General features: G+C 31.1%; 1 protein-coding gene across 1 annotated transcript in view; it reads right to left on the bottom strand.

Moving 5' to 3' along the window:
• Positions 1-4,053: 4,053 nt before the first annotated feature.
• Positions 4,054-12,551, bottom strand: part of LOC117122739 — a 64,094-nt gene continuing 55,596 nt past the window's right edge. The window contains exons 47-53 of the mRNA XM_033268436.1: positions 12,027-12,237; positions 10,396-10,425; positions 9,463-9,474; positions 8,199-8,491; positions 7,228-7,305; positions 6,511-6,563; positions 4,054-5,419 (exon numbers count right to left, since the gene is read on the bottom strand). Of these exons, the coding sequence (XP_033124327.1) occupies positions 6,531-6,563; positions 7,228-7,305; positions 8,199-8,491; positions 9,463-9,474; positions 10,396-10,425; positions 12,027-12,237 (657 nt within the window). The 3' untranslated portion in view covers positions 4,054-5,419; positions 6,511-6,530. The remainder of the gene's footprint in view (positions 5,420-6,510; positions 6,564-7,227; positions 7,306-8,198; positions 8,492-9,462; positions 9,475-10,395; positions 10,426-12,026; positions 12,238-12,551) is intronic.

Here is a 12,551-nt window from a genome sequence, read left to right as displayed (position 1 = left end):
TGTATAAGAGACAGCTGACACTTGCAACGGGACTTGGTCTACTTAGGCCTAGGCCTACAATTTGATAATTCTAAACATAGAATCACTATTAATATGACTTGATATGCAACAGAAATCTACATACGATATGTATATCCTGTAATCACATTAAAAAGTATGTTGGTTTTTCTTAAGTTCAATTTTGTTTGATCGTTGCTTACTTCGTTAATTATTCGGTTTCCTTTTCCCATTCCAGGGCAATAATTTGTGAAAAGTTCTTTTCTCATGATGAATAAACATACCATCTGTAGGAATAAGGAGAGCAAACAGTATTTTTTCATTTCATTTTATTTATTTTTCAAGCAATTACAAAAACAAAATAAAACCAAAGCATCCCTACTGTCGGTGACAGGATAAACGAAAAGCAAACTTAATTGTTGTGTTAATTTTTTTGCGGACGACAAGGGCAACACGGCATGATTAACAATGGAATAGTCCATACTCATTGGAGATGACCAGGCCTTTAAATATTAAAATACACTAAAAACAAAATTAAATTGTATAGTATTAGCCGATTTAAGATCATGTGCGATATTGCAACATGAATTCCCCAGATTCCAGTTCATATTCCAAATAAGCTTATATGAATGTTAGTCTGGCTGAACTCAACGGCTTTCTGTGGTTTGTGGTAAAGGATAACTCTTCAGTGTAAATACTTTTAGATAATTATAAGGACATTCGCTGACCACAACTACAATTTGTGGTATACAAAGTTAAACAAGTAGGAGTTTATTGTATTGCAGTCAATCTGATACTGACACCGACTCTACCGGGACGAGCAATAAACGAGCCACCATCCACTTAAACTCGATACATCTATAATATAATAGATTTGCTGTGTGCGCGATCATTGGCGGATCCAGTCATGGAGGGAGAAGGGAGAATAGGGTAGCTAGCTACCCCCTATCTTTCATTTGAAAAATCCTCAGATATAGCCCTCCGTGACCAAATACAAAGTAACCTTTGTTTTTTTTTAGGCCTACATAGGCCTATACTTTGTATTTTTTTCTTAAACATAGGTCTACGCCATATATTCAATTCCCATTCCACACACATTCAATCAAACCATTGAACTACACATTTTCAAGCATTTATAATTTACAAGTGATTAACTTTCATTAAAAACACAAGTTAGTTTTTATACTTTTTGCTACGATAATTTAAATGGTTTGAAAGACAACGGCTGAAGTTACAACATGACCAATAATTAAAAATTTAATAACGGTTTAACTATTTAATGTTTTATTATTTGAATTATTATTATTAGTTCAGCACCACAAACAGTATGTATAAGTTCTACTGTTTTCTCTACTCTCTCCGTTCCACGCGCCTCAGGATATTGGTTAAGTAACAATTATTGTTGTGTCTTCTTAATAATGTGACCATTATAAGTATTTTTTTTATAATAATAATAATAATAATAATAATGATAATGATAATGATAATGGTGGTGGTGGTGATAGTGATAGTGATAGTGATAGTGATAGTGATAATGATAATATTTATATTAATATTAATAATAATAATAATAATAATAATAATAACAATAACAATAACAATAACAATAACAATAACAATAACAATAACAATAACAATAATAATAATAATAATAATAAGGGGATGATGATCCCATGACCGACAAGTGGCCTAAAAGGGACTCTGACAATTTAGAGATTTGAAAGGCTTTAAACGAGTCTCACACCTCGTAAGTTTTTTTTTCCCTCAAATTTCGTTTTTTTTTCTCCCCGTGTGGGGAGCTCCACTTGACAGGGGAGGGGGATGTAGCCACCCAGACTCCACTGGCACCACCACTGATTTGGTCATCAGTGTTTTACTCAACATAACAATATAAGTGAACTTTTTTCTTGATCATTATGGGTATCGGTAGAGGCTCAGTGTTTTACCTTGATGATAAAACTGATTGGATTTTTTTTCTGCGTACTGCGTACATATACGAATTGACTGGGATTGACTCTTAAATATGGGATTTATTTTTTTTCTTCGGTGTCATTTCATATAGATTCAAATCCAGTACAGTGCAGTGGTGGATCCAGGAATTAAAATTAAAATAAAGGGGGCCCAGAGAGGGGCTTTCACAGATAGAGGATGTAGACCATCTCAGTCCCACCAGGTTGGGGTTGAGATATAAAATGTATGATTATGGCAACTCTAGATGACCAGAAATATCACTGTGAGACTTAAATTTGAATACAATTATTTTTTTTTTCTCCATTTTTTTTTATTTTGCAAAATTAAGGAAAGGGGTCCTGGGCAGTCCTCCTCCCCTGATTCCGCCACTTAAATCTATACTGTAACCCTCACATTGCTTTCTAAGTCATTTACTTTATTCATTCTGCTATATTTGTCATCCCGGAAATGATACTCCAACTGTGGCGGGTCCAGCAAGTCGAAATAGAGGGGTTCCAAGGAGGGTCTTCCGCAAATAGCTCACCCGCCTCAGCCCCACAACTGTTGTGGGGCTAAAAAACAATTATGATTATGGCACCTCTAGATGGCCAGAAATGGCACTCTCAGATTAAAAGTTGAATACAATTTTGTCTGTTTTCGCCAATTTTTTTTTCATGATTTTGAAAAAAGAATAAGATCATTGGGTCCCGTGCTAACTGGGTTCCCCTTGAATCTGCCACTGTTCAATTTCTTTACTCAATACAGCAGCAATAATAATAATAATAATAATAATAATAATAATAATAATAATAATAATAATAATAATAATAATAATGATAATAATAGTTCAATGAGATTATTTAAAAACAATTTGCGTTTTGTTATGAGTAAATGCTCGTTTTGGATAGCCTCATGAGCAACCTCGACCATGACAGCGCGGTTGACAGATTTCATGCAAAATTTCCAAAATATAGAATTTCACTTTCAAAAATGACGATTTAAAAATAAATTAGATGGTTACATTGCATACTCTTTGTTTCTTGTTTTATTCAAAATGTTTTGGTTTTGGAAGCTGATTTCGACATTAGAAAACATAGCCTACATGAAATCATATTATAGTAACTCGATGAATATAAAAATAATAAAATTTCGCCATAATTCGTCAAATAACCGTGGCTTCCAGGAGGATTCTCCCTCTGGAACCCCGCTGGATTCACTCCACTAGGCCCCCTTCGGGGACTTTAGCCCCTCCATAGGACAGGTCCTGGCGCCATCACTGCTCGTTTCGAAATAGGATGTCGGTTCTTGTACACAAAAGTCAGTTGAGTACACTGAATATTTTGCGGCTCTCTTCAAATGGATTCTGAATCAGAGACAAACACTAAATCTATTTGAAAATTTAACTTTATTTTAGAAAAATAGTAAAAACGAGATTACAAACATATTCTATAACTCACAGAGTAATATAATACTGCATTAGATACTGCATATATATATATATATATTATATATATATATACACATATATATATATATATATATATATATCATTTATTCACATTGATACGAAATAATGTATAGTAGCCTATATTTTATGATTGAGACAAGGTATATTCTATAATATGCGGTTATTATGAGTATATAACACGACAGTTTAGATTGATGGATATATGTGGTGTACTCTATAATATTTAGAACAATAGTTGATTATTGTAGTTCGAATCATTGAGAAAACTGGTGATTATCTACGGTAATGCAACATTAAAAAATTAGTTATATATAATTACCGGTATATAAATATGTTTCTATTTTTTTTCTTTTTTTGTAAAAGTAAATTGCCTACAACATGATTTAAAAAGTTCATGCCCAACCATTCAAATTATTCATCGTCTTAAAAAAAATTCTCGAATAAAAAATGTGTACCTAAAAGTAAAATACTTTTACAGAGACACCTTTGAGATAAAAATAGTTTCAATCAAATCCATTGACACAATTATTGTAAAATTGATCCCTTAAAGGAGGATATGGCAAGCAATTATAACGACGATAAGAGTTTAACAATTTAGTTTTATATATATATATATATATATATATATATACATTGATACGAAATAATGTATAGTAGCCTATATTTTATGATTGAGACAAGGTATATTCTATAATATGCGGTTATTATGAGTATATAACACGACAGTTTAGATTGATGGATATATGTGGTGTACTCTATAATATTTAGAACAATAGTTGATTATTGTAGTTCGAATCATTGAGAAAACTGGTGGTTATCTACGGTAATGCAACATTAAAAAATTAGTTATATATAATTACCGGTATATAAATATGTTTCTATTTTTTTTCTTTTTTTGTAAAAGTAAATTGCCTACAACATGATTTAAAAAGTTCATGCCCAACCATTCAAATTATTCATCGTCTTAAAAAAAATTCTCGAATAAAAAATGTGTACCTAAAAGTAATACTTTTACAGAGACACCTTTGAGATAAAAATAGTTTCAATCAAATGCATTGACACAATTATTGTAAAATTGATCCCTTAAAGGAGGATATGGCAAGCAATTATAACGACGATAAGAGTTTAACAATTTAGTTTAATACACCTAAAACCGAATTATTAAGTAAATTTTTAAGCAAATATATGATACAAAATCAACAAAATGAATTAAAACAACAAAGCATGTATATATTTCCATACAGTAGTGCCATCAATGAATGATCAAATATTGTTATAAAATGATCATTCTGCTATAATGCAAAACAGTACAAAATAAGGATTTGTAAATTATGAATGAAGACCCATGTGAACTTCTTCACAGGAAAAAGAAAATAAATAAATCTTTGACTAATGGCCAAAGTTGACAGGATTAGCGTATTCCATAAAATCCACATTGAACATAACCAAAAAGAATGAAAACGGCTCAATTAATAGTCTTATACCAATACCAATTTTAAGTGTCAAGACAACAAAAAATTGGTTTAAATATTCTTTCAAATAAAAATTCTAATGAAATAATGCTTCGAATTTTAATAGAAATATGAAAATATTTACTTTGCATAATGCGCCTTCATGGTTTTAAAAAGTACAGAAGATGTAGAAAAATAGTGCAAACTATTGAGAAAAGAAACATAAATTGACCAAGAGCTTTAAAATTTTCAATGAAAATCATGTGCCACAAAGCTTGTCTTATGCAAATACACAGACGCTAAAAATGATGACATCACTTTCTATACATATCTCATAAAATATTCCTTACAAGCATAGTACTGTAATAAAAGTGAGAAATCGAATGACACATGAATATACTATAGATTAGATGTGATAATATCTCCAATATTAGTTAAAAAGAAAAATTCTACAATATTCAACTACTGAGTAAATCACGTATTCTAAAGTTATAATATACGGGTCTACGGTTGTCTGAACGTTATGTTGTTATTCTTCCTCTGATCACATCATCTGTAAAATATATAGATAAAAAAATAAGTATTGATTGTAGTATTTTAGTCCTGTCGTTACTGCTACTGCTGCTATTGCTACTACTACTACTACTACTGCTACTGCTGCTGCCGCTACTGCTGTTGCTACTACTGCTGATATTGTTACTGCTGTTGCTATTACTGCTGCTGCTACTACTGCTATTAGCATTCCAACTACCTCTCTACTACAGTACTCTACCAATCCACACCAAAACCCCTACGAAACCATCAATGATAATTTCTTCTGTAATGTAATATTTTCTCGTATTTTCTTTCTGGTGTTATGATGTGGTTGTTAATAGCCACTGCATTACAAAAATCGAAAGTGGCACTAAACATCGCAAGTTTTTTCCAATGTTTGGCCTACTTTTATATCTTTGAAAAATGGCACATATGTATCTTTCAAAAAAGTCATCGAGATTTTTAGAGTCTCAATGATATGAAATATTGAGGAATGTAGTGTGATATTTACTCCTGTGTAATTGCTGTGACTCTTTTTAAAAATATCTGATAAGCACCTTGGTGCTTATTCGACAGTGGCATTCAGTATCTTAACAAGTTCCGACAGCATTCGATAAACCCATATACTATTATCGATAGAAAAATATTACATTGTTGAAATACAACCATATATTGGAAATGAGCAGCGAGCTATATTTATTTTTCATTGCGTTGTCCAACTTCTGTCTCTTATTTTTTTTTTGTTTTTTTTTTTTTTTTTTTTTTTTTTTTTTGCCAGGCTCCGAAGGAAAAATAAATTTTTAATATGTTGTACAACTGATTTTTCTAAAACAAAAAAAGCATATTCGAAGAAAAACTCGGGAATGATATACATATATTTGAATATATAAACACTGGTAGAAAAGGGGGTGTAACCACCATTTTTTCACTCTTTGCCCCAGTTTTTAAATATCCAAAAATATGTGTCTCATTAAATGTTCCCGAGTTTTTTTTTTTTGTAAAATATGCTCTTGTTTTTTGTGTCTTAGAAACGTCAGTGGTACAATGTATCCAAAAACATTTTTCCTCCGGAGCATGGCTTTAAATGTAAAATAAGGAACGTCTGTTTACCTTCCTGACTAACTGTAAGCTCAATAATATTCCTGGCGGTATCCATCGTTGCCCTGGAACGATGAACACATTGTTTATAAAGTTATTCAATTTAGAGTAAAAGCTCGTCTGGAATGGTGTTCAATTACATTCCATGTTGAACTTTCAGTCTCAACACATGTATTTCTTATGAAATTGTAGTTGTTTAAGTTGTTAAGGTACAGCGTTTCAAACAAAAAAAGACAAACCCGAACTTTACCTACAATGCATATACTGTATGTTAACATCTGTGTAATCCGTGTTCTCTTTTTAACATATAATGATCTGGTTACGCTATTGTCTCACTCGACTTCCTTATTTCAAGAACGATGTGATGTGTGAGGCTATTTCACGTGTATAGTACATTCTCATTACCACGTCATCGTAAACGCAATTTTCATCACCACCATCATCATTATTTTCGCTACTAATGTAGCAAGTGCGAAATTGATGTTGGTGGCGCTGTTTCAAAATAGACCCGATAAAATGGTGTATACAAAATATAGTTAGGCCTATCAATTATACTTATTCCATTAATTTGCCTTAGATTATACAAATATTTTTTTGTAGTTCAAAGGCAGCAACCCTAGGACGTGGGCCAATCTATTTTATTGAAATTACATTTATATTCTTCTTTGAAGAAATATACATGTAAACCTTTAGATATATTTGAATAGAAGTGGCTGAAACAAATCTTACCGACATTTCCTCGCTTCCATCGGCCATGTATGGTCTCACAAATTCATCTGTACCGAGAGTGAAATTACTCTCCCTCTCCTGGAAAATGAATATAAATAATGATCATATCACAAATCAATATATTCAACGGCATTAATAATAATATTAGAAAAAAAAGAAACAAAAAGAAAAAAAGTTGATAACAAACATTTTGTACAACAAATCAATAATTAAAAAGACAATTGAAAACAATTGGAAAGGTGTAATGAAGTTAGAAATTCAAACAATATTTTATTTATAGTAGGCAATTCCATATCTTACTAGAGTTTGAAGTGGTTACTGAATGCACCACACAATCCTAAATTAAGAACATACCCTTTCATAAGCGAGGCTATTCTAACAGTGTATGATTTTTTTTGCTTGCAAAATCTGCTTGATTGCAAACTTTATTTTCACTTGCATTTTTTGGTCTAATTACTCTTTTCATTTTGTTATTCGGTTTTTTTGTTTTTTTTTTTCATTTTCTTATATCATATTTAATGGTTTTTAATCTTAATTTTATCCTTAATTTATTCAACATGATATTTTTTTATCCGAAATTTGTAACTATTTTATAATTTATTTTTTCGTATCCAACATTCTATTTCATTATTTGAAATTTATACATATTTTATTTTCTAATTTTAATTCCACTAACTTTTGCTATTTATTATTAATCCATGATTTTTTTTAAATAAATATAACATTTTGTAAAATTTGTAAATATTTTTTCTCTGTAATCTTTGTATTGATTTGTTTTTTAATGTCGTTGGGAATGTTAATGTTGGGAATTTTACATATTCAATTTGTTAATCCCAAGCAATATACTATTTACTGTGATTTGTGGATATTATTTGAAATAAAGAAATGAAATAAATGTTATAATAACTATAATTATTTTAACGGCAGCATAGCATGTTTTTAACAATACATTTCAATAAAAGGAAGCCTACTGGTATCATCTGCGAATTTCTCAGCGTGTGAGATATGCGATACATCATACTTTCTTCTGACGTCATAGAATCTGATCCAGTAACCATATTGCGTGGCAAGGAATGGAAGGGGTTTCGTACAACTTTTCCATCACTATACGTCTGGTATTGATTTTTGTTAAGCGTATCCCGGTAAGTAAGTTTTTTTCGATACACAACACACGCAATACTGCTGATTATTAGGAATAATATTAAAACGCAAGCTACGACAATAACCACGACCAAAACTGTAGTTGCTTCATTATCACCACCATCTGCATAATAAAAAAATATATATAAAGGAAGATAATATACTTACTATAGCAACTGTTTAAATTATCAAAAAGCCAACAACCCGGTCAAGGCGTATAAGGAATTTATAAGCATGATCTTCACTCAAAAAAATAAAATCACAAATCATCGTGTTTCTACCAATGAAATTGGGTACCGGTATGTTGCCAGTCTACCTTCATACGAATCATTATTTTAATTTTATGGAAAATACTTATACTCAAAAGCCATTAAGCATATAAAACAGACTTTGTGCCCAGAATTGGCTCATTACAGTTTTCGGTTGTTCTTTCGAGCAATCTTACAATAAGTCATTTAAGTTAAAACCGAAAGGTCCACTGATTAATCTCAGATAAGATAGTATAATACATCTGGCTCGTGTGCACTTGAAAGAACCCATTGCACATTTCGTAGAGTAGGGGGTTACCCCGATGTTATGGTTCATTTCAGCTCCTGTCGTTGTGGAGTACTGTGAAGCGCCTATTTATAGCTGCTAGGCAGTCACAGACCACGTCCATACGCAATTCAGCACAATGACGCTGCAAGTTATAGGTTGTTCTCCTGCCTTTACCTTTTAAGCTTGGTTACCACACAATCACTACACTGTCGCTACAGTGATTTGAGTGCGATCGTTGTACTGCGTAGCAGTCCCCGACGCAATTGGGGAAGCTCCCCGATTCAACCGACCAATCAGCATGAAGATCGGTTTCCATAGAATCGCTTACCTTATCGGCGACATTCGCCGACATTCGACGGAAAGGTTGAACCTGGTTCAGGTCTAACCTTCCCGAGTCGGCGACTGTCACCGATAGGGTGAGCGATTTTATTGAAACCGAGCTTCATCGAAAGCTGTCGGCGATAGCGTGTAGCGATCGAATGGAAACCAAGCTTTAAGAGTACCGATGAGAGTGATCTCATCGTTTTTACAACAAGAGGAAGATGATTGTATACCAACCTTCTGGGACATCTGAAAACGAAAAAAAAAAATTATAATAAATTAAAAAAAACGATATATTCCAGGTATTATATAGTTTACATTTATACTCTTCAGACTCCATATCAAGCTTACAGATCTGACTACTAACGATGTATTTATTAAGTCCTTTATTTGAACACTGTATTTACCTTTCTTTGATGATTTATATATATATATATATATATATATATATATATATATAGCAAAATGGATATTCCTAACGAGTTATGTTCAATATTGATATTAAATATAGTGGAGTGTGATATATTTACGTTATCGTTGTAAAACTGTTGTTTAATGATAAACAATGCTGTTGTTTGTATTGCAACAAATGTACGAATTGTCGAAATAATACATATTTATTATAAAAGAGTTATTATTATTATTATTATTATTTCTTTATTATTGATATTATTATTGTTATCGAGTTAAAAATAAAATTGAAGCTAAAACTGAATTGGAGTGTTTATTACAAAACAGTACATTATAATGTAAAACAAATGCATAGAGATGTTAAGAAAATGATGGTCTGTTTAAGTAAGACGAAAATGTGATGTTAAATTTTTAAAAAGTGACCAACCATGCGAGTGGTAGGTAAATATCTTAACCACCAGTATAAAGCTCATTAATTATGTTGACCATTACGGTTGAGCCACATGATACAGTAGTAACTTTCGTAAGAGAAACAACTCATTATAATTCCAGTAACTGTTCAGAATACTAAAAATATACTAATTGTATGATTATTTATAATATTAATAATCAATATAAAAGTGCCAAAAGTGACCTATGATCCTGCATGCGATATAAAATGTAACAGTATAAACAACTCTTATTATGATTGTGTACAATTGCTATAAATGTATCGTAATCTGAAATAAAAGTGAATGAATAAATGACGGATAAACGAACCTGTTGTTTGCATTGGGACCGTTGTACCACCTGTAAAAGCAAAACATTCATGATAGTAAAACATATTATAATAATTATATTATATGATGCAAATACGGCATTCAGTATTTTGTACGCATTTTTAGTGTGTAATACTTTTATCATTGTTGTTATATGTATTTTATTTTATTTCTAAAAAAAAATACATTTTCTATTTGTTTGAAAGTAATTTCTTTACGTTTATTTTATTTAATAATTATGAATTTATTTGTAATGTAGACAATAATGTTTTCAATACTGATTTTATAAACAGAATTGATAATGAAAATAGTATAATATTTATGATGTTATTGATAGTAATATATGTTAAGACTAATTATATATTTTAGTATACAACATTTATGTATTTTTCATCAAACAAAAATTGATTTTGTAAACGAATCTGTGATTTATTTATTATTAAAATTATTATTTGATGCAAATTCATACTGCTAATAATGTCTAAATGGAGCTTTTAAAGTATGTCTTATTAATTTGTTTCTAGATGTATTTTTTCTAACGCCTTTTAAAATATTCTTTCATTTGTTTACGCAACAGAAAATCAATTTATTCTATTATTTTTCTATTTATTTAATAAAATCTTATTTTATAATGGAATGATAAGCCTTTAAATACAAAGATTATAAAAAATAACATTGATAATGAACAAATTTATTGAATTTTTGATAATGCTATATTGAGGCTAACTACTTTATTGTGTATATAAATTTCTCTGTATTTTTGTAAACTTTTAAGTTTCAATTTTGTTTTCAAGACTACTATTATAAAAGTGAATTTAAATTGAGTGACGGTCCTGGAAAAAGCATAAACATGAAGATCAGTAAGTGAATGTCTTAAGCTAAACATTACATGCGAGTTTCAGAGTAAGTGACGTACATTTCCCATGAAGCTTTCCTAACTGAAGTTCTCGTGATCTTGAATTTTAAATTGTCCGAGACTGTTTTTGTGTCTATGCCCAGTTAAAGATGGCTGAAAGGGTAAATCCGGTGGAGGTGCATGATGGGTGATGGTGTCATCTTACGTACCTTATTACTGTACAAAAGTCAGAAAAAAATACAATACCACACATTTCCTGATAACCGAATCCCATGTGAATAATTTAATAGTAAATATAATACAGTAAGGCAGGGCATAGACACACACTCCCACTGTGAGCCTATTTTTTTTAAATTGCCGAGTGGTCTTTCAAAAGAATTGCCGTGAAATTTTATTTGATTTGCAGTGACACTTATGGGCCACCGTACCTATGACTACATTATTTCTTTTTCTAAGTACAGTGCAACTTCCAATTCGTGACCCCTTCTACTTCCGAGACCCCTTTCTAATTTCAAGACCCCTCTTATTCCGAGACCTCTCTAATTGAAGACCACTTTTCCAAAGACCCGAATAACGAGTTTCATATCAATCTTCAGTTTCATATCAATCTTTTAACACAAAGCTAAACCTCTAATTGGGGACTAAACCTGAGACCAGCCCAAATTTTCAGCTCCCAAATGTGGTTGTAAATTGGAGGGAAAATGTATTTGCACTATTTGACACATTTCAAAAGCTAAAGAATGAAACCATAATATTGTTATAATGTTCGTACATACCAATAAGATGGATAGTCGATGGATCTACCGTGAGGGTTACATTATCTTCTGTGACAAGAAGGCCACCGGCAGCTGCATTTCTAAGTTCGGATTCAACGTCGTTACCAGCTACAGTTAGGTCTGAAAAGCCAAGTTCAACGTCTGCTTCAATACTTCCGTCACGAAATTCTATTACCCGACATGTCAACACATCCGAGACGATAGAGGATATCTTTGAAATAAAAAAAGATAAAATCAAGAATGCATACTTGATAACACGATAATAAATATTGTTCTAAAAAAATATTAGTAGATTAGAAAATTTACAATTATATAGGTGACATTTTCCTTTAGGTTGCGAAAGTGTCTACAATTTGCTCATATGTACCGCCTACACTGTCTGACTTTTTTTTTTTACTTCTAACATACTTGCATTGAGCATGTTTATTATGTGATATATATATATATATATATATATATATATATATATGTTATATATATGTTATATATAATAATAATAATAATAATCAAAAAAAAGTATCAGTA

Source organism: Anneissia japonica, unplaced genomic scaffold, assembly GCF_011630105.1.
Source record: "Anneissia japonica isolate Jap-2015-1 unplaced genomic scaffold, ASM1163010v1 scaffold1884_len437306_cov177, whole genome shotgun sequence".
NCBI lineage: Eukaryota > Metazoa > Echinodermata > Crinoidea > Comatulida > Comatulidae > Anneissia > Anneissia japonica.
The sequence above is the reverse complement of the archived record's forward strand: the minus strand, read 5'-3'. Positions and strand labels throughout refer to the sequence as shown.